This window comes from Lissotriton helveticus, chromosome 1_1 (assembly GCF_964261635.1).
Source record: "Lissotriton helveticus chromosome 1_1, aLisHel1.1, whole genome shotgun sequence".
Classification (NCBI taxonomy): domain Eukaryota; kingdom Metazoa; phylum Chordata; class Amphibia; order Caudata; family Salamandridae; genus Lissotriton; species Lissotriton helveticus.
In genome coordinates, this window is record NC_136057.1 from 2,032,758,039 (window position 1) to 2,032,780,726 (window position 22,688).

Sequence of the window (22,688 nt, forward strand, 5' to 3'; positions counted from 1 at the left end):
TTCATGGTAAATCCCCATGAAGTTTACATGAAAAGCTTCTAACAGACAGCCTTCTCATCTAGGTATTAAAAGACAAAGGCATGGAAAAACAAAAATTGGCAGGGAGGACATTTTTTTTTTTTTTTTAAATAGACAGAGCCAAAGGAGACACAATCATTTAGATTCCTGACACTGCGACAATATGGCTTGAAAGTAAGGGGAACCAGGAGTAAAACAAATTTAGCAAACAAATATTTTAATAAACTGGAGCTCCATTATTTCAAAAATTAAGAATCACGTACTTTAACCTATTGTGTCGTGTTTTCTACCAGTCCAATTCTTCCTCGGGGCTTGAAATAGATTTATTCGGAGTTTAGAAATCTGCAAAGCAGGAAAAGGGCAGGAGAAGCCTGATGGCCATGGAAGCATGTTAATTAATCCATCAAATTCTTCAAACAAACTAGGTGAACAGGTCAGAGAAGGACGAGTGCTAAGTAAATGTAAATGTATGTAAATGTATTTCGATTTATATAGCGCACTAATCACCCAGAGGTCTCAAGGCGCTTGCTTAGGGAACCCGTCCTGGTATTCCCCTGTGTGATAACCCCGGCAGGGTATCCACAAGTGCCAGCAAATTTATTTTAAGGCTAAAAGGATTTGTTCTATCTTAAGTTCGTAAATACAACTTTAATCATACATACCTACTGATTTAGTACAAAGAAATGCAATATAGTTATTGTATGCCATTTTACTCTGTACATAGAGCAATCAGACACGATGGGTTTGACAAACTTGAACTAGATCCAGCAACTGATTAGCCATACTGAATCTGTTTCCATCATATGGGAAGCATAATCCATCTTGCTACATATGAAACAGCTCATACATCCAAACATTCTACATATCCTTTACATACATTCTGCTGGGAGTTTCAGGCCAGCAGATATCAATGTTGCACTTATGCTAACAGAAGCAATTGCATTTGTCCTACAGGTCAGGAAATAAATCAATCATTTACCACAAATTTTGCTGTATCCATCAGCAATTCCCTGATCAAGAAAGAGCTGAAGACTCATTTCGTCAAAGAACACAACATCATGAGGCCAAAAACTGTCTACAAACGAGCTACCCCACTTACATATGTTGACAGTTTCTTTGACTCTGTACAGTGCTCTGCTGCCTTTCAGATAGGTCTTCATTATATAAACATCACATACATACCATTTCAAGTTGTGTGACATAAAAAAGGCACTTCTAAATGTCATAATTGGGTAAGCTATTAGTATGCCTAATAATGCATGCCTGTATGCAACAAGTAGTGACAAGACCAACAAGTATTGACTTTGAAATTGGTGTTAGACAACCTTTTGCAATGCCTGCTAGAGATACCGAACTTTATCGATAAAAATCTGCCAAACGTCTTCCCCCACTGTGATGACTTGAACGTGTGCATTGTGATGCCATCCATGTGTGCACATACATCATGGTGTGAAAGGCATTTCGACTTTCAGCCACAGTGTGGTTACTTATACATGCATCCCCGAGAAAGTGTATGCATTATTCCCAAAGAGGAAGCACCTTGGCCTTTTTTTCCATTTTTATTTGCCATTCCAAGTTGACAGAAGCCTATCTTGGAGTGTCAAAATAAAGAAATAAATAACTAGATTAAAACAAGCATTGAAAATGCAATAGGTCTAGCTTTTGATTAAGTTAAAGCCATTTGCTTTGCTAATGGTAATGTATAGCAAAGCAAATGGCTTTAACTTAATCAAAGGAGAGACCTATTGCATTTTTAATGCTTGTTTAGTGATCTCTTCCCAGATATGATGGTTGATGGATCTTTCCTCTGTGTTTATGAGCTTATGGCAGAAGATAACAGCTGTGCGCCTGACGTGGGATTGCTTTCTTAGTCCAAACTCCAGCCTGATCTGGGTTGGCGAGGTGTGTCAGGGTAGCAGTAAGATGTGCCTATATATTGAAGCTACTGTAGTGTCCATTACCAGTGTGTCTCTGCCTTGAAGGGCCTCGCTACCATAGGCCAGGTTTGGGGCCACTTTTGCTCTGCTGATTTCTACTATCGGAATGAACAAGTGCCCCCCCCCAATTCAAATTCTTAAATATGGGCAAGAGTCCAGGTGCAAGAGCAATATATTAGTCACTCTCAGATGGACCCACCAATTTGCGAAAAAATTTCTGTGCAGGATGGAAGCGTTCTGGTATGGTTTCATGTGCTTTTAGTTGAACGTGATTCCTTCAGGTACTATTGATTGCGAACATCACTTGCCAAGCTTCAGGCAGAAGGGGCTGTCCGAGGACCAGCTCGCGGCTTGAAGGCCGAGGCAACAGACCTATTTATACACAGCCCTGAGGACAACAGCTTTTTCTCTCTCCACTCACCAGACAGCGCCTACCTGCCCGGTTTATGTACAGATGCTAAATATCCGTTTCAAGTTTTGATGAATACGAATCACGCGACTGAGTGGCAGTATCCAATTTAGAACGGAAATATGTTAACGGAAATATTTGTTTGTAGGGATGTGCCCACCACAGGCAATTATTAATTAGTATTCTGCAATACGCCAGGTATTATTCTTAGTATTATAATAATTATTATTAGCAAAATAGTAATGCTAATAACCACAATAATTAATAAGTGCATCTACTATTACAAACGTAATAACATAATTAGAGGAGCGACTATAATATAACAATAGCAGCGCTATACTAACAACAGCACTTCTTATTGCTATAGTATTATCCTTCTCAGCATTTATATTAGCACCGCCATTCTCGCCATTACTTGATTATTATACCTCTGAACTGCCTTGCGATTTCCCTAGCACTACAAGAGGGCCACTGGTGCCTGCGTGTTCATCTATAGGAAATAAACACCACTTGTTTCGCAGTTTGTGAAAAACGAGTAGCACATAAACTGAGCAACATCTGAAAATTGCACTCGGCGCTAAAACCTGTTTTTCTGATGTCTACCCGCCGGTGTGTGCGCTGAAGCGGTTTATTCAGTGTTAGGAGCGGAGGCTGAACATGTCCTGCGCAATGTCACCGATACACGGACGGTGTCTCGGACTCTGCCCCCAACCTAGTGGCGCGAACAGAAGCTGCGGTCCTGGCTCCTGTTTATCACAAGCCCCACGTATGGAGGCAGTAAGGGGAGGGGCGAGAGCGGGGGATAGATAGATAGATGTGTGTGAGTGAGTGAGTGAAGAAATAAGAAGAGAAGGAAAGAAAAATGGAAACCATAGAGGCAAATGGAAACTATAGAGGCAAAGAGACATAAGGGAAAACGGAGTAATAGAGAGAATCCGAGTGAGGGGGAAGAAACAGAGAAAGGGAGAGAGGAGGGGACGAGAAAGAGAGAAGAGTGGCTGTGGGAGAGAGAGAAATAAGGAGAGATGTCAAAAAGAGATAGGCGCGAGGTTAACAGAACAAGAGCGACAGAGAATGGAAGCGACAGAACACAGCAGAGAAGAGAACGAGGGAGAGGGAAGCATGCAAAGACAGGTAAAAAAAAGATGCAAGGTAGGAGTGAGGGAAAGCGCGAACGAGTGAGATGCGGGGGGAAGGGGAGATAGAAAGGGTAAATACGTGGAACCAGAAAACATTGTTTTAATGGGTCGCATATTCAGACGTATTAACACCTGAAAAGCCCATTTTTAATACACTAGCCCCGCGTCCAATACACTGTACTATTACATTTAATTTACCTTGTAAAGGAAAATACATTCTAAGCGGCCTGGGTCCTGTTTTGAGGTGACTGGTGCTTTTAACCAGTGTCTAAAGTGCATGCCGTGTTAATTAGCATATTTATGATTAATCAGATTTTCCCATGCAGTATTAACTCCCTAATCCAGTAAGAACTACGCCCAGTAACATCTGGGGTTTAGGTGGAATGAATAAAAGAGGAAGAAGGCCAGGCGTCACGTGCTGTTGGTCCAATCAGATAACGGGACGGATGAGGTACAGTTGGATAAATGTGTAAAATAGAACAAGTAAAGGAGATAAAGCAGGAGTAGATGAAACAAAGGGAGCCGGGAATGAAACGTCACAATGGGCAACGGAGCATGTGGGATAGGACATGAAGAAGGAAGCAGCAAACCGGACATGAGAAGAGAGCAAGAATTATAATGCACTTTCAAAGAGCGCTCAAAGCAAAAGAAAGAGAGTAGTTCCCTTAATACAAGCAGTGAAACTATACAAGTCATCCAATCAAAAGGATTTTAAAAGAAGTTATGCACCAGAAGAGACTCAAACACAAAAGGTGGAAGGAAATCCACAGATTAAGAATCAAGCAAGCAAATGAGACTTTACAAGAAAGCAAACCAATGGTAAGTATTGGTATTGTATACAATGGACCTTTCGACAGACCTATAGGAAAAATCGAAAAAGAACACAAAGGCCAGCCAAACAAACAAAAATCACCAATATTTTTAGATAGTAGATAGTCACAATCGAGCAAGCCATATCTCCAAAAGTGAGAAATTAAATTATGAACTTAAATTGAAGGCTGTCGCTGCACTAACTGACATAAATGGCTTATTAAGAAATGTTGTATTTATCTTTTATTTACAATTTGAAAAATCAAAAGAGAATCAAGCTCTACGTATGTAGTACCTCACTTATGTTACTAGTAGAATGTTTCTGGTACATGGGATTATTCACTGAGCAGTTAAGTGATATTTATTTGCAAAGAAGCCCTCTTTCGGTTAGATCTGCATCCCCTGAAATATTAAAAAATGAAAAATAAAGGCATGCATCCAGCTTGCCACATTTGGAAATATTTAACCACCAAAGAATTGCAGTGTCATTTTTTGTTTCTGCTCAGCAACTTTATCTTCTGCTTCCATAGATTTACTGGAGCAAACACTGTTGAGATCTAATCTCTCAGCAATCCAAGGATTGCCATTTTAAGAGAAACATGAAGCACATCAAATTATTTTTGTCAAATGCTAGTCAGTCAAAAATATTAGCATTAAGGAAATTTCCATAACACCCCATAATCCTCATTAATCTCCACCTAGATTTATCATTGGGAGGTTACATCGATTGACTACATTAAAATCGGACACTTCTATTAAATAATGCAACTGTTCATGTGTGGAAATAACCACCCCACATATTAACACACTATGTTCTGGACTATATTGAGTAAATTGAACATTGACAGACTGATACACCTGGACCTGTACCAGCATTTTAGATAGTGTATTGTACTCTACAAGTTGACTTGTTAACAGCTTGCATTCACAATGTGCTTGTGACCCAATATTTCAAGATCTACCTCACAAGAAAATAACTTCAATATAGTTGGATGTTATGGGAGCAACTAATGTGAGCCAGTTTATACTCTCTGTAATGCTTTCAGTTTGCATGTCGTTTCATACACACGATATCAGTTTTAGTTGAGCACTTAATGGTATAGCTGTAGCTATAAATATTATTTAACAACCAAGTATGAATCTTTAAAACTAAGGGATACGTTAATTCCATTTCCCTGCTGTTAAAGAGTCTGGACCAATAAATTAAGGTAAAGATTGGAAGTAAGCTCACAAAATTGCATTCATTCTTTGACATTTGTTATTGTAATGGCGAAATGAAACATTTACCAATGCTTCACACTTTTATTGCATTGTATGCCATTTATTTTGGTATGGCCAACTTAGCACAAAATCGGGGGAAATCATTTTGCTCATTAATAGTGTTAAACAGTAAATGTCTCTTTAGTGTTGTATTTGAACATAAATATTTTACATTCATACAAGTATAGTACCCTCTTGTTCAACTACAGACAGCTTAACATTCCAAGGGGCTTATTAGCAAGAACCTCGTTAAAATTATCGCCGTTTTAGTGCCAGTTGGGCTTGCTAATATGCATTATAGAATTCCAATAGAAGCCCAGGTTAGAGGTCCTGCACATCTAACCTGGGCTACTACTGGAATTCTATAACGCATATTAGCAAGCCCATTATCGCCGCCAAATCTTTTAGCAACATATGTCGTTGTGGATTGACAGAAGTAAAGGAAAGTACATTATAGTGTGCTGTTACAGATTGTTTATCTACAACTACTTTTTCACAACCCATGACAATCTGCATGAACTCTTAATTTTAAATTGCAGATTATTTTTCATCCAACAGTGCACATTCGATAACTCCTATATTGCACAAGCATCCAAAGAAAATAAAAAGTTCTTCAAGAAGTACTAGTTTATCCACTGTGCTCAACCACTGCTATTCATAAAAATTGCAGCCAGGACCATTAAACCAAAAGGCTGATCAAAGAAATAAGCATTTGAGTCTGAAACATCATACAAACAAAACTTAACTTTTTGCATTGTAAATAACAGAATTTCTCCAATTAAATCTTCTATTAGGAGTTAAGTTTTTCAATATGAACTAGGCTACTCCATTTTGAATTGCAAAGAAATTAACATGAATCCTCTCCGAAATTGAAAACCTAGGACAGCGCATTCTAATATATGGCCAATAATGAAAAACAAATCTTACACGCTGGCAAACATTCAGTGTTATTTGTATAGGAATTTTCAAGAGGCACTTGCAGAATCATAGTGCCCATTATAATTTTGTAATTTTCCTTTACAGGGGTGAAATCATTATTGAATAAATGATTTCGGAACACCAGGTTTCCTTGATGAGAAATTAAACCAATACAGCACAACGAATGTTTTAAGGACCCAATGCCTTTTCTTACTAATGCAAATGACAACGCCTACACTATTCACCTGCTTGGGAATAACATCCAAGATATTTAAGATCAGCTAAGTGATTTTCATATAAAAATATATCGGTACTTGATAAGCCTGAATTTTAAAACGGCAAGTAGAATGTGGAAAATAATCTACACAATAGCATAGACATCATAAAATGAAGGAATGGTTATGTGCTGTGCCAGCCGGCTAGCTTAGTATTTCAGCCAAATGAAAACCAGATGTAGCATTGGTGCTTTACCTAAAAAGATACGATATATAGGGAAATCAAACAAAGTAATCAAGCTGAAAGATGTACGTTCACTTGTCCTGGACAGAGTGACTATGAGTTTAGCCTCTGCCTATGCAACTACAGGGATGGCCGTAGTACAGTAGATGCAAGACACTATCAGAATACAGGAACTTTCCTTCTTTTTTGGAACCTGCTTATAGTTATTTATTTATTTATTTATTTTGCAATTTTTAAAGCGCATCAAATACCCATACGGGTGTCTCGGCGCTGCAGAACTAAGAACTCGCTACTGAAGACGAAAGGTTAGGAGGTAGAGAAAAGCCATGTTTTAAGGCTTCTTCGAAATTTAAGAAGCGTAGGGGCAGATTTGATATGGAATGGGAGAGTGTTCCATAATTTAGCTGTGGCAGTGGTGAAACATCTATCTCCCCAGGTGGCCTTTCTTGTACGAGGTACATTCAGCAAGAGGGCTGTGGAAGATCGTAGCGTCCTGAGTTGTTCCACTGGACGAAGAGCTTCTTTTAGATACTGGGGCCCTGGGTGGTTTAGGGATTTATAGGCTATACATAGGGCCTTGAATTTAATTCTGCTCCTAATTGGAAGCCAGTGGAGCCTTTTGATGTGGTGGGAAGTGGGAGTGAATTTAGGAATGGAAAGTAAGGTTCTAGCCGCCGCATTTTGCACGGTCTGCAACTTGTTGAGAACCCCTTCCTGCGCATTCAGAAGGAGTGAGTTGCAGTAGTCTGTTCTTGAAAAGACTAGTGTGCTGATGAGGGTTTTGCCGGCTGATTGAGGTAGATATGGCAGAAGCTTTTTGATTTTTTTTAGGGTAAAAAAGGCGGAAGATACGACAGCGTTAGCATGATGGTGAAAAGTCAGCTTATTGTCGAAGATGACTCCTAGGTTCCGGACTTTTTCCACTGGTTGGGGGGGGGAGCCCAACTCAGGTGGCCACCACTGTGGGGACCATGCTGGCTGCAAGCTCCCGAATGTCATCACCTCCGTTTTATCGGAGTTAAGTTTGAGGCAGTTTGATGACATCCAGGAGCTTATCGCCTTCATTCCTTCCTGAAAGTTGGATGCGACACTGGCTCCGTTGTTGTGCACCGATAGCACTAGTTGCGTGTCATCGGCGTACGTGGTAAGGGCTATTCCGTAGGTTTTTATTACTCTCGCTAAGTCCGATACGTAGATATTAAAAAGCGTCGGACTTAGCGAGGAGCCCTGCAATGCACTCATGCAGTAACAAGTTTAAAAAATGGAAATAGGATGCTATCTAAAACCTGACCCAAATTCTGGTTGGCCTACAAATATGTAACCATAGCAACAAACCAGAAAAAATATATAAATATATATTAAATGTTTTTAATTTTGTGTGTGCAAGAACTGTTGTGATATAAAAACCCAATTTCAAAGGGACCTGTGGAATAGGTTCTATGTTTCTTAAACATAATGAAAGCTTCTGCAGGGCTTCTTCTCTGCCCATAGGTCTTCAAACTGTGGGGCGCGCCCCTCTGGGGGGGCACAGCATCCCCTCAGGGGGGGGGCGCGTTCTCCACCCCACCACTTAACCTTCCTTTGTTCCTTCCAGGCCTATTAATTAGGCTTTGCGTCTCTCAGCCGGGGCTGCTGCGGCACCTCGGGCTGCTGGAGACTTGTCTGGGCAGTGTCTGGAGTCTTATCTCCGACACACCCCAGTTTTTCACAGGTCTTTAAAGACCTGTGCAACCCATTTATACCTTAAAAACAGAGCACAAAGAGCGAAACAAGAGCTCAAAGCGAGCACAAAAGAGCACTAACTAGTACAAAAAGCTCAAAGAAGGGTACAGATAACACAAAAGGGTACAAAAAGCAGAAAATAGCAAAAAGGAAAAAGAAAGGAGCACAAAATGCACAGCCCGAGTGCGACCCATTTTATGCTGCCTCGATAGGGAATTTCAGAATGGTTAATGGCTGCTAAACTGGTCAGGTTTTTTTGAAATATGCTTGGGGGTAGTCTGAACCGAAAACTGACCTATTGATAGCGAAACATTTAAACTTTCCTGTTACATTTGAATGGCATTCATAACTTCCTAGCTCTGGTCATAAAAGGCATGATTTAAGGCTTACCAGAATAGGAATCCCTTTAGAGAAAACAGAAAAGAACGTCTTTTTATGTAGTGTTTTTTGTTCATGCTTTTGTTTGACTTTTACTACTGATTCAATGTCGCAGGTAAAGGGGCAGGGCTACATGTTTAGCACTTTACCCAGGCTCCACTTATATCACATGTGTATGATGTAAATGTCCCGTAGGCCTTCTTGGAAAACTGTGGCTGGGCGCCTACTGGCACGGCAACACCTGGCCATACTCCACATAACCACAGATTTTTGGAATTGTGTCAGAAGGCATGTTTTGTGGAACCCCTTTTTCTGATATCTTGTATAGGGGCAAGGATGTGGCGCAACAGCCAGAGCTGAAGACTGTGAAGCTGGGGAGCCAGGTTGAATTCTTGGTGTCTGCTCAACATCCTGTGATTCTGGGCAAATCACTTAATCTCCCTGTGCTTACAAAAAATGTGTGCTTGTGTAAGGTAAAAGATGCACCTGTAAGGCACTCCAATACCTTTGGGTCATGTTTGCACTATATAAAACAGCAACAAATATATTACAACATTTTGTGAGCACTCCCGTTTCCGGGTACTGCTCAAGACTGGAAGTGGAGCACAACCTAAGGATGGCAGAAGCAAGAATCCATCCACACATTGACTGTCTCTGTGGAGAAAAACAAGCACACCCCTCACCTGTGTTTTGGAAGTGTTTTTTACTAATCTACCCTAAATTTTGTTTTATGTGAAAAATTGTTTTTGATTTAACTCATGCTCTTTACACCTAGACTTCACCGGTCATTAAAGTAAATGCTCACTTTGCATGAAAACTACACTTTACTTATACCACATATTTATGAAGTATTGCCCCTGTATTGACAACTTGTGGTAATTACAGCAATACTTTTGATTCCAATAGAAGAAAAGCCTTGCTTCTTAATTTACTTGACATGAAGGGTCCATACATTTTTTAATAGTTCCAAAAATGGATGTACATTTTGTTTGGTAACATCGATTGGGTAGCAGTAAGATGATATCTTGATTTTTAAGTACAGACTTGAATTGCTTAATCTGAGACTTGGAACAGTGTTGTCCATTTTACTGGAAAAGGTAAAAACTTTACAGCTATTTACGGCGTAATGGCTAGGGTGGTCGACCTCGAATCTGGGGATCTGGGCTCAAGTCTCAGCAATGACGCTGAACATCCTGTGATTTTGGGCAAATCACTTTATCTCCCCGTGCCTAACAAAAAAAATGAATGTGTCCTCATGTAATGCAACTGGTGCTATGTAAAGCGCTCTGATACCCAATTCGGGTCAAGTTTGTGCTATATAAAACTCTGTAAAATAAAATAAATCAATAAAATAAAGCACCAATGTAATTTTTTGGGATAAATGTTTTCTTGGATACTTTTCATTTGAACTTTATAATAAGCTTAAGCACTACAAAAATGTCGGTTTACTAAGCACTCTTACTTTATTTAATATTATTTGCCCTACACAACGTGGGCTCTGCAGGAGGGAATGGCCATCAATGATGCAGAGTACCAGCTTCCAGACCTTTTTTGTCAGGTGGTGGTGGTGGTGGGGGGGGCTCGACGTGTAAAAAGGTTTAGATGGGTGGCTCAGCTGACAAAAGTTTGAAGACCTCTGGGTTAGTTAGTAACTTTTTCATTATAGCTAGACATTAAAATAAGGGGCCCTTCATTAGCCAAACACTAAAAGAGAAGCTTTGAACGCCTGACTCTTAGCCACCATTCATTTTAATAACCAGTCTATTTGTGAAAGGTAAATCAAAACCTGAACTTTCCTAATAAAATAATGCACACTGTTCGCTAAGCACTGCAGGAGTGGCTTTAAAAATCTCCAAGCATAACCACTGCATATGGTTTAATGAACAGTCTAATCATGAAGTGAACATTTTAATTGCAAGTAGCGGACACTGCTAGCTCTGCCGTACTGGTCTGAGCTTTAACACCCTATTTCTGGAGACGGAATGTGTTTAAGACAGCAAAGGCTTTTCATGTGAAACCTTGCATTCAACTACATATTGAAATTACTTTTTCTTCTTTAAACAGTATATTTCATTACCTGGCTTACTGTTTTCAATAAATCTCGACTGAATTTCATTGCTAAAAAATATAGGATCTACAGTAGACTTAAATATAAAAACTAGAAGATACAAAACCGCCAACTTGTTGCATGTGTTCAGATTGCAATTTTGGGGTTCAGGTGACATTACAAACTCCTCAGACTTTGGACTAGTGGTTTATGATGTCGCCAGAATCACATGATGGCAATATACTAGCATGTTACATAGTTAGCCATTTTCTTTTCTATGTACATAAAATTGTAAATTGCACTGAAACAGCTTTAAGCACACAGCTTAAATAATTCATAGCACACACCAATAACTTATGCATGCCAAGAAAAGGAATCGAATACACTTACCTTGTGCAGGGTCAGGAAGACCAAACTCTAATGAATATCGAAGAATGAAGTTGTTATTCCAAACATATAATTGGTTATCTCTAGGATTGTAATCCACTGCAGCAATATACTGGTATTGGTTAGGAAAAGGAATGTCTACCGATTCCTCCCTGTTCAACTTGGTGTTGTAAATATAATCAATGGCATTTTTGCCAGTTTCGCTTTCATTATCCTGGTAAACTGATCGGACAACATATAGTACTCCACAAATCATGAAAGCATTCGATGCAGCCCGTTTGTCATATTTGGTTTCCCATGTTGCTTCAAACCGAAGCGTATAAGGATTCAATTGGCTAATTACAATCATTCCATTGTTTTGTTCTGTTGCATAAATAACCCATAAACCATTTTCGTCAACCGCTAAATCAATATCAGTCTTTCCACCCCATCTGTATGGAGAAGTATCATGATAGTTGGCATAGTTAATAATGGCCTCTCCACTCTTAATCCTAGTCCTCAGATCAAACTTTACAATATTCCTTGTTCTTTCTTTGTTAAAAAATACTGCACCATCGTAAACAACAAATCCAGTGCCATCCACTCGATTGGGAAGTTTGTAGGTTGTTGTTTGACGACTGTTTTGGAAATCTTCTAAGGATGCATATTCCACCAAAGTGTCAGTGCGATACGGAGTCCACGGCATGAAGTAAATTTTGTCCGCAGCTTGAAGAGGGTCCTTACACCAAGCACCTGCCTTCTGTTCAGCTTCGTAGATGTATGGAGAGTCCACAATTGCTTTCAGTGTTCCAGGGCAAACAAAAACTAGTAAACATAGAGAGAGAAGACAAGAATAATGTTAATACCAATCAGATGCATTCCAAATGATTCATGACTATTCAGCATTGAATCAATATTGTAGACTCACAAGTTCAGTCTCTTGAAGAAATCAAATCTGTTTTATACCAGGTTTTTTCCCACCCACATACAGTCACCCAAGGACCACATTTTCAATTGTTTGAGATACTCTGAAGAAGATAGTAAAACCGTAATTTCTGATGAAAATGTGTTACCTGCAGCACACCACCATGCCACCCTCATATTTTAAAATATACAAAGGGAGCACATTAGTGACCATGCTACCCCCTCGTCCGTAACTTTACAAATATAGTAGTAGAAGGGGGCTGAAAAGGGATGCAGGCTATCAAACCATATCAGGCAACATTAACACTTTCATGATCATCAGAAATCTCACAGCAATAATATTTAGCGATGAACCTGGAAAAGTGAAAATGTCTATGTGAGGCTATTTTTGTGGTAAAGAAAACCACTGAATACAAATAACAAAAATTGGGGTTAGGCAGACAATTCACTGAAAATGTAAATAAAAAAAAACTAATTTCAGCTACAAAGAGGTTTATATAACATCTGGGTGGATAAAAAACCATCTACAATGTGCCTAAAGATGCTATTGTTGTAAAATATTGAAATACCTCAGCTTATTAAATTCTTGTGTGTCAAAATATTGAGAATATCAGTATATTTAAAAAATAAAAACTGTAAAAAAATATTATGCACGACTTTCAAAAGTAGTCTTGGAATACTCCGCAAGATTAAACATTTAAAAAGAAATGTGTTTTTAAAGCTTTAAAAAACTTAATTGCAGTATCTACACAACATAAACATTGCAAACTTTGACTGATCGATGAATGAAGTGATGAACTGAAGCAATAAATGAAACACCAACAAACTCTCTAACCATCGCATGCTCTGGAGAGGGTACTAGAAGCCAAGCAAGATGGAAAGGACCGAAATGAGAAAAATATAGCAACATAAAAATTGATATTCTTTCTACAAGGACGCAAGACAGTGCAATCCACCATTAACTTCAAACAGCCAGAAAACTATTTGCAAATATTGGTCTGGTTTATGGAGGCCATTAGTGAGGATTTGTTTACGTCTGTGTCTGGGGAAAGGGGTACAGACTTTACATCCATAGGGCACATACAAGGAGCCGGGTTATGACTGTGTAATGTAATTACCTTTTTGTTCCACTTCTATTTTCAGCATTGGAAGAGAAAATGAAGAGTGCAAGGAAAAAAGAAACAAGATTAACATGAATGGACTTTTTTTATTAATTAATCTGCACAGACGCTAATGCAGGGTTTTTTGTTTTTTTTAGAACTCTGCTACACTGGACAGAGACAGGGAGACAACACAACATCCACCACGCTATTTTTTTAGAACGGAATAATGCTCAATGGATCTAGTGTTTAATAGTGGCTGTAGAAGTGCAGTGAATAGCGACCCCGCACCGAGTCTTTGGATACATATTTTTTCTCTCGAAAAATAATGTATTTTGAGAAATGCATCGTGGATCAAAAATCTTCTTTAACCCAACTAATCCTGCAACAGCAGTTCCGAAAAGGGCACACAGTTACTTGGCAGTTTCCTATTGAAGAACTGTCTTTGCAGCATCATGCAACATTCAAAGTATGAATACATAATGAACAACCTCAATGAAAAACATAACAAAAATTAAATCAGGCAATTTCAGCAACTGCATCTTTAACCGCTTAAAATGCAATGATTTACAAAATAAAAAGGTAGTCTTGGAAAATGAGCAAAAAAAAGTCAGAATGGTCAAAATTACAAAATATCCAGCAACTTCTTAGAAACTACCACTGCTTTCTTTTGCAGGCAATGGAATCACGGTCTACACTTATGTACATACAGACCTCTGTAAATGCACTACTCTACACAAAACCATTTAATTCCCACTAAACACCTCAGTCACGAGTTCATCTTAACCGATGTAGTCCAAACTCCTTCCTCTTCCTATTACTTTCATCCCTTCACCACCAGAGAGAAAAATAATAGTACTAGTAGTGATTCTCACTCTAAGACTATTACGATATCTTGCTGCACACATATCAAAGGTCTGTATCATGATCTATGACAAGCCACCCAAAAAATAGGCAGATGTCTCGCAACACAAAAAATATAAGCGGCACTAACATAACATTTCTACCACCCTGTGAACAGAAACATTAAGAGGAGACAATTGCAGTGGGCCAATGAAAAAAGAAAACCAACAAGAGACTAGTAAAATATTGGTCCAAGAAGGAAGACCCAAATGCTTATGAAAAAGAAAGGTCACATAATTTATTATACTTCACCAAATAAGTAATGAGGAGAGAATGGTGTGTCGATACAGCCTCCCGACTCAATCATAACAGTAAGGTACCCAAACATATTGAACACAGTAATGGTTTGATGTGTACAAGACTACAACTATCAGATAAGGTACTCACCTATTGTGTAAAAGGAACCTTGCCCATTTTATTAGTGGCAAGCGTCATCATGCCTAATCCTAGTATACTAATATATCTCTATATAGCCCCCGGGGATGCATAGTTCATCAGTACTCCCTGTTACCGCCTAACAATCAGTAGTCATTTCCCTAGATGTGAAAAGGTGAAGGTAAGAGCTTACATGCTGGCTTATTTAGCCAGTATGGTACATAAATGATATTTCCCAGGGCCTATAATTATTAGGCTGCACCAATACAGGACATGGCGGTAATATTTAGGTGTTTTTGCGGCATGGCACCTTTAAGGAATGTCTGATTACAGGGGCATACCCCCTCCCTACTCCTTTGCAACCAAATATTTATAGGTCTAGTTGACACTGACTGCTATGGAAAGAACCAGTATTACTGATAAAGAGTTAACATTGAGTCTGATGAACGCTGTGGACCTATAGAGGCCAACAACATAGCTGAAACATGTACACAGGAAGGATACTTGGGTATAAAACAAAATCAAGCAGCATCCACTCTCTCCTAATTTTACCTATACCAGGGCAACCAAAACAAAGGGATACCAGAGTAACCTCGAGATGTTGAAGCATATAAATTAACACTAGTCCAAACCATTGTCTAAAAGAATGCAAGCATATCAGTTGTTTGAATTAACACTTAAAGAACGTTTTGAGCGGTCTCTAAAGGTCTTAGCTAGTGTTGAGCACTAAGAATTTATTGTCCTAAGCGCCAGCAGGGAAACATCTTTGACTTTTGGACATTTAGATAGATAGTTTATTTTCAGTTATCATCCATTTGTATGAGAGTTAAGACACAGTGGAAGCTCTGCATTTCTCCAGCATTCACAACCTTCATTGAAACAATTGTAGCGATTATGAAAATCAAGATTGTAAACACCTCTGAAAATTAAAGTCATAAGCATTATTCGCAGCATCACCAACTCAGTTGTGCAGCTGGAATAGTTTAAATGAATATCATATCTCACAGTAGTGAAATAAAGTACCCAACCCTTTTTGAGTGACGCTGGCATTCAGATGCACCACAACCCCATGTTTTCACTAGCCGCTGAATAAGTAACAGTTTACCCACAGTTAATGTTCTGTGGTGACCATTTACCTTAACTACGGTGGTGGAGGATTTTTAAAATAGGTCATAAACATATGATCATACTAATAAACTTGTGACCTAGCACACAATGAGGTTTCACAAACACCTCTACCATGGACTCTTGAGGCGCCTTTTTTAATAGCGTAAAACTGAGAATCACAGTAATGCTAACTAATAGGATCCAGAGAATCTTTAGTTTCACATTCTCAGATATTTTATGTGTGGTGACAATCCTTCACCTTTTTTTGAATAACTTTTGTCCTAACATCAATCATGTATCAGGTGATTGTTTTTCAATACCTTTTTCTCTCATTTGTATCTGGAACATTCCTGATCAATCTAAAAATATTTGTATAATAGGACCATATTTTGCCTTATTATAGAGCGAGATCTTTCAATGTTTTTCTGTCCCACCTCCGTAGTGTTTATCTCGAGGTGCCTTTTTTATGATTTTCAGCTCACTGATCTATTTCTGTAACCTCAATAAAATGGAAACCGCAGTAATCGTGGTCTATAACTAGTCAGCTTCTTATCAATAACATGTTTTGTACATAGCAATGATCTTTCTAGAAGGACAGTTTTCCCTACTGAATATCAGCTGAGCCACTAGACCTCAATTTAGGATAATTGATTAGGGCTATGTAGCCGGGAAGTAGTTTTAAGACACTGAATTTCCACAGTAACGTAGACAGATGAAGGCACATGAGTGAGAAGACATAGGTAAGGTTCCTACCAATACAGAAATCCAAGTCAGCAGAATTTACTTCAGATGACAATGGTTCATACTGCCTGTGACATCTTCAAATACAGCACTAGATGGAATGCTGATTAGGCTTCAGAGTACTCTAAATGTCCAAATACAACAACAAAGAACTCTTGTATTTCAACTTGACATTGAAATGATATTGCTGCGTGCAGTAGGCACTATATATATATATATATATATATATATATATATATATATATATATATATATAACACACTAGTTTATTTCTCTGGATCGCTGCATAGGAGTAAGCCTAGAACTGGGTGGTTATGGGAGAAATGGTGTTAGAACTTTAATGTATCCTATGTATTCTACATCATAACTTGTGTGCTCTTCTGCTCTATATGTTCAAGCAGCTGCCCTTCAATGAGATATCAAACATCAAACTGAGGCAGAGATTTCCTTTGCTTAAAGACTAGTTCTTGCTCCTTCAGTTTGTATTGTGCAACTTTTATTTCACAACTTCTTCAAGATTTAAGTTCCATTTAATCATCCCTTTGCCGTTACTTTTACTTAAAGTACATAGTATATATTTGCTGACCCATGCTTGTAGTTTTAATAATACATCTGATAGGCTTGAAAAACTTCTACCATTCTTAGACAAATGTTTGGTCCATTTTCTAAATCTGACAAGATACTTTAATTCAGTCTAGCCCTCAAACTCCTTTTAAACATCCAAGAAAACTATGCAATAAATCTGACTAGAATGTACTTTTGTTTCTGCACAACACACTATGTGCGTATATATATATATATATATATATATATATAAATATATATATATATATATATATATATATATATAATCTATATGCAAAGTGATCCTTCAGCCCTCTGGACGCGCTCAGCAGTGTGTGCTCTGCCTAGGGGTCGGATCCTGACCCAAGTAAATTTTTGGAAAACAAAGGAGGCGGCACAATCAGGATGTCTTTGTTAAGCCTTATTTATTTCAAGACTTTCACCCCACCAACGCGTTTCAGCCTTACACGGCCTTGCTCACGGTTGGTTAGTCCCTCTACAGTGTTTCTATTTATACTGGCCCATAGTTAGCCAATTATGAGGCATTATGGGATATGTAGTTTGTTACATTTCAGTGAAAAATTATTTAAAAAGAAAAGAAAGACTTGGCATGCTTGTTAATTTCAGCATGTTGGTAACATAACATAATGTTCATAATTCTGGGTTTAGTACCCTAGTCTTTATATGATGTTCACGGTTTTATCTATGAGAATTTAGGGTATAGTACCCTATTTTCTTCTGAGGTTCTTAATCCAGGTGAATGTGCAGGTCCTCTCCAAAGTTCATCCCCTTTGGGTGCTTGGTCCGGAGTCTGATGATCATCCGCGACTCCATTTGTCGTAGTCTTCTGACCACGTCTCCCCCTCGTTCCATTTTGTCCAAAACTTTTGCACCAAAGAAATGCATTTGCCTCCAATCTCCATTTTGGCATGTGCTCATGTGTTTGGCAGTGGCATATTGCATGTTGGAGTTTTTTACTGCCCTTATATGTTCTAAAATTCTTTTCTTTAGCATGCAGGTCGTGCTCCCCACGTACTTCATTCCACACTTACATTGAATTATGTAAACAACGTTTTTAGAGCTGCATGAAATTTGTTGTTCTATTTTCATGGACTTGCCATTTGGTTCCTCAATCATTTTCATGTTTTTACCAATTTTGCAAGCCTTACAAGAATTGCAGGGTTGAAATCCTTTTCGTTGCGTGTCCAACCAATTCTGTTTTGGAAGTGACTCTTAACCAGTAAGTCTTTCAGTGAAGTATTCTTTTTGTATGTTATTAGAGGAGAATTTCCAATAGTGGTGCCAATATCAGGATCTTTTGTTAGCACATGCCAATATTTTTTCATTATACGGGCAATGTTTGAACTTTCTTTGCTGTAAGTCATTATTAGTCTTGGAGGAGTGTTAGTTTCAATTTTTTTCGGTTGTTCCATCAATATTTGGATTCGTGTTCTTTGATCAATTTTGCGTTTACATTTAGTTAACACTCTTTCCTCGTAGCCTCTCGCTCTGAATCGACATTTACTTTCTTCAATGACTTTCTCTGCTTCTTCTGGTAGGGAACAATTTCTCTTAAGTCTTGTGAATTCTCCATACGGTATACTCCGCAAGAGGGGTGTAGGATGAAAACTTGTACCATGAAGCACACTATTTGTGGCTGTCTTTTTTCGGAATAAGGTAGATTCCAATTTCCCGTTGTGTACATATATTTTGGTATCCAAGAAATCTATTTCTTTTGTACTAGTATTGCATGTGAATTGCAGTCCAACTTCATTCTTGTTCAGTTTATTGAAGTAGAGTTTGAATTGTTCATCCGTACCATGCCAAATAATGAATAGGTCGTCAATATAACGAACCCATAACATTATTCGTTCCAGATCTTCTTGGTTTTCTTCATTCCATGCGATGGTTTTTTCCCACCACCCCATCGTGATGTTAGCATAATTTGGTGATAGAGAAATGCCCATGGCAGTTCCACAGATTTGTTTGAAGAGTTGTTTGTTAAACAAAAATACATTATTTTTTAGGCAGAGATCAATCATTTGCATTAGCATTTGTGAGTGGTTTAGATATGTGATATTCCGTTGTTTCAGATAATATTCGCAGGCCTGCATTCCGATTTCATGGCGGATCGACGTGTAGAGTGAGACTACATCAATGGTTACTAGCAGGAAATCAGGGTTCCAGGTCACATCCATTAAAGTTCTCAAAAAATCTCCAGTGTCTTTTATGTAAGACGGAAGACTTTGGGCAATTGGGGCTAGAAATTTATCTGCATAGTTGGAGATGTTCTCATACAATGATCCACATGACGAAACAATTGGCCTTCCTGGTGGTTGATTTAGGGTTTTATGAATTTTCGGGAGAAAATATATACATGGTATTATAGGATGGTCAATCGTTAAATATTTTCTCTCATCATCATCTATCAAACCTTTTTTTATGCCATGTTTCCAAATGTTCATGTAGTTCTTTTCTCATGTTGGCAAATGGATTCATTGTCAATTTTTGATAGTTGTTTGTTTGATTTAATTGTCTCATGGCCTCCCATGTATAGTCAGTTGTCTTCAGGAGGACAATATTGCCCCCCTTGTCCGCTGGTTTTATGGTAATTTTATCGTTGTTCATTAGCGTTTTGATGGCTGCATGTTCTGTTTTTGAAAGGTTTTCGCGTGTCTTGTTTCTGACTTTGGAGAGATTGTCAAGTTCTTTTATTATTGCTTCTGAAAACAAATCTATTTTGTTACCTGGTGACAAGATTGGGTAATATCTCGATTTTCTTTTTAAGCCAGTCACTGGTCTAGCATCTGTTGGAATGTTTAACTCCTCTAAGAATTCAGCTTCTGATATAGAGGCTCCATCCAGGTCAAATAATGTTTCAAAGCTGTTTTTCATGTCTGGAATATCTGCAATGGTTTCAAAAAGAACTGTGTCCATATTCTCATCCACATTGGTAACGGGTTCCATTTGATTATTGGCATGTATTTTTGCGAGTTTCAATTTCCTAATGTATTTATAAAAGTCTATGCGTGTTTCCGTGTAATCAAAATGAGCTTCAGGACAGAAAGATAAGCCTTTATTCAAGACACGCTGTTCTGTTTCTGTCAGTTGGTGGTCCGAAAGGTTCACTATTAAGTTGGCCTCGGATTGCGATTGCGTAGTGGGTACTGGCGTTTTTCTTCGTTTTGCCCTGCGGGTTTTTCTGGCACTGATGTGGGGGTTGTTTGATTTTGCTGCCCCCTGCCTCTTCCTCTGTATCTTTGGTTGGGGTATGGTCGTCTCCCCCTTCCTCTTCCCCTTCCTCCGCCTCTCGCAATATTCTTCTCCAGATTGACCAATTCGACCTCCTCTAAAACTGACCAGTTTTTTGACTGGTAGGTGCTTCGTGTTGAGCCATCATCGCTTATGCTAGATTCGCTTGCACTGGATGTCATTTTCTGCAAAGGATAATTCTTTTTGAGATTATCATATTTTCGGGCGAAAGTCAAAATTCTGCCTTGGATGTAATCCTGTTCATCCCGTTGAAATTTACGCTCTTTGCGTTCCTCAATGTCGCTTTCATAGGAGTCGAGTCTACTTTCCATTTCTTTCCGGAGTTTGACCACTTCCTCCTGATTAGTGTCACTTGATATTTTGTCTTCCAGCTCTTTGATTTTTTGTGTGATCTCATCTACTTCGATACGTGCATGCTTTATCAGAATGCGCATCATGTTTAGAGAACATTGGGTATTATTGTCCATCCATTCCTCAATTAGTTCTTTCTTCACCTCTGTATGAGTTGGCATTGTGAAAATCCTCAGCCCACGAGGGATACGTTTAACCTCCAAATATTTCTCCAAGGCTATCGCTTCCCAACTCTTATTTATCTCTTTTTTGTATAATTTCTCTAGAGCGTTTAGCTGTTGTTTCAGAGTGTTTTCTGGTGTTGGGGATGTTGTTGAGGTTGCCGCCGTTTCATCTGGCTTGCCCCCAGATTTGAACATCATTGTTACTTTAGAGGCTCTTTTGGCTGCACGAGCCTCCGCCGCGCCCAACTTCCTGCACCAAATGGCAGCGTGCGAGTGATTATCTTGCCGGACCGGCGGAGAAGCTGTGCAATACAACCTCCGACCTAAGAAGTCCAGCGCAAGGTAAGCGGAGTGCAACTCTCCGGTATAAATGAGCAGGATGTTGAAGTGGCTGACTGAATATCCGTAATATATATACTGTCGTCGTGACAAAAACGGGCAGCTTCACGGAAATCTGTCAGATCAGGATATCGCCTTAAAGACACATACACGCAAAAGCATTATTTCGCCCTTGTGGTTTTAAGGCGTGCAGCATAAATAAATCATGGAGGCTCGTGCAGCCAAAAGAGCCTCTAAAGTAACAATGATGTTCAAATCTGGGGGCAAGCCAGATGAAACGGCGACAACCTCAACAACATCCCCAACACCAGAAAACACTCTGAAACAACAGCTAAACGCTCTAGAGAAATTATACAAAAAAGAGATAAATAAGAGTTGGGAAGCGATAGCCTTGGAGAAATATTTGGAGGTTAAACGTATCCCTCGTGGGCTGAGGATTTTCACAATGCCAACTTATACAGAGGTGAAGAAAGAACTAATTGAGGAATGGATGGACAATAATACCCAATGTTCTCTAAACATGATGCGCATTCTGATAAAGCATGCACGTATCGAAGTAGATGAGATCACACAAAAAATCAAAGAGCTGGAAGACAAAATATCAAGTGACACTAATCAGGAGGAAGTGGTCAAACTCCGGAAAGAAATGGAAAGTAGACTCGACTCCTATGAAAGCGACATTGAGGAACGCAAAGAGCGTAAATTTCAACGGGATGAACAGGATTACATCCAAGGCAGAATTTTGACTTTCGCCCGAAAATATGATAATCTCAAAAAGAATTATCCTTTGCAGAAAATGACATCCAGTGCAAGCGAATCTAGCATAAGCGATGATGGCTCAACACGAAGCACCTACCAGTCAAAAAACTGGTCAGTTTTAGAGGAGGTCGAATTGGTCAATCTGGAGAAGAATATTGCGAGAGGCGGAGGAAGGGGAAGAGGAAGGGGGAGACGACCATACCCCAACCAAAGATACAGAGGAAGAGGCAGGGGGCAGCAAAATCAAACAACCCCCACATCAGTGCCAGAAAAACCCGCAGGGCAAAACGAAGAAAAACGCCAGTACCCACTACGCAATCGCAATCCGAGGCCAACTTAATAGTGAACCTTTCGGACCACCAACTGACAGAAACAGAACAGCGTGTCTTGAATAAAGGCTTATCTTTCTGTCCTGAAGCTCATTTTGATTACACGGAAACACGCATAGACTTTTATAAATACATTAGGAAATTGAAACTCGCAAAAATACATGCCAATAATCAAATGGAACCCGTTACCAATGTGGATGAGAATATGGACACAGTTCTTTTTGAAACCATTGCAGATATTCCAGACATGAAAAACAGCTTTGAAACATTATTTGACCTGGATGGAGCCTCTATAT

The 22,688-nt window shown here is 39.0% G+C and overlaps 1 protein-coding gene across 12 annotated transcripts in view; it reads right to left on the reverse strand.

Annotated features, from left to right (window-relative positions):
• LOC144755651 (adhesion G protein-coupled receptor L2) overlaps positions 1–22,688 on the reverse strand; it is a 250,472-nt gene that overhangs the window by 86,023 nt on the left and 141,761 nt on the right. For all 12 annotated transcript variants that reach the window (XM_078644852.1, XM_078644875.1, XM_078644831.1 and 9 more), the window contains exon 5: positions 11,488–12,288. In XM_078644852.1, the coding sequence (XP_078500978.1) occupies positions 11,488–12,288 (801 nt within the window). The remainder of the gene's footprint in view (positions 1–11,487; positions 12,289–22,688) is intronic.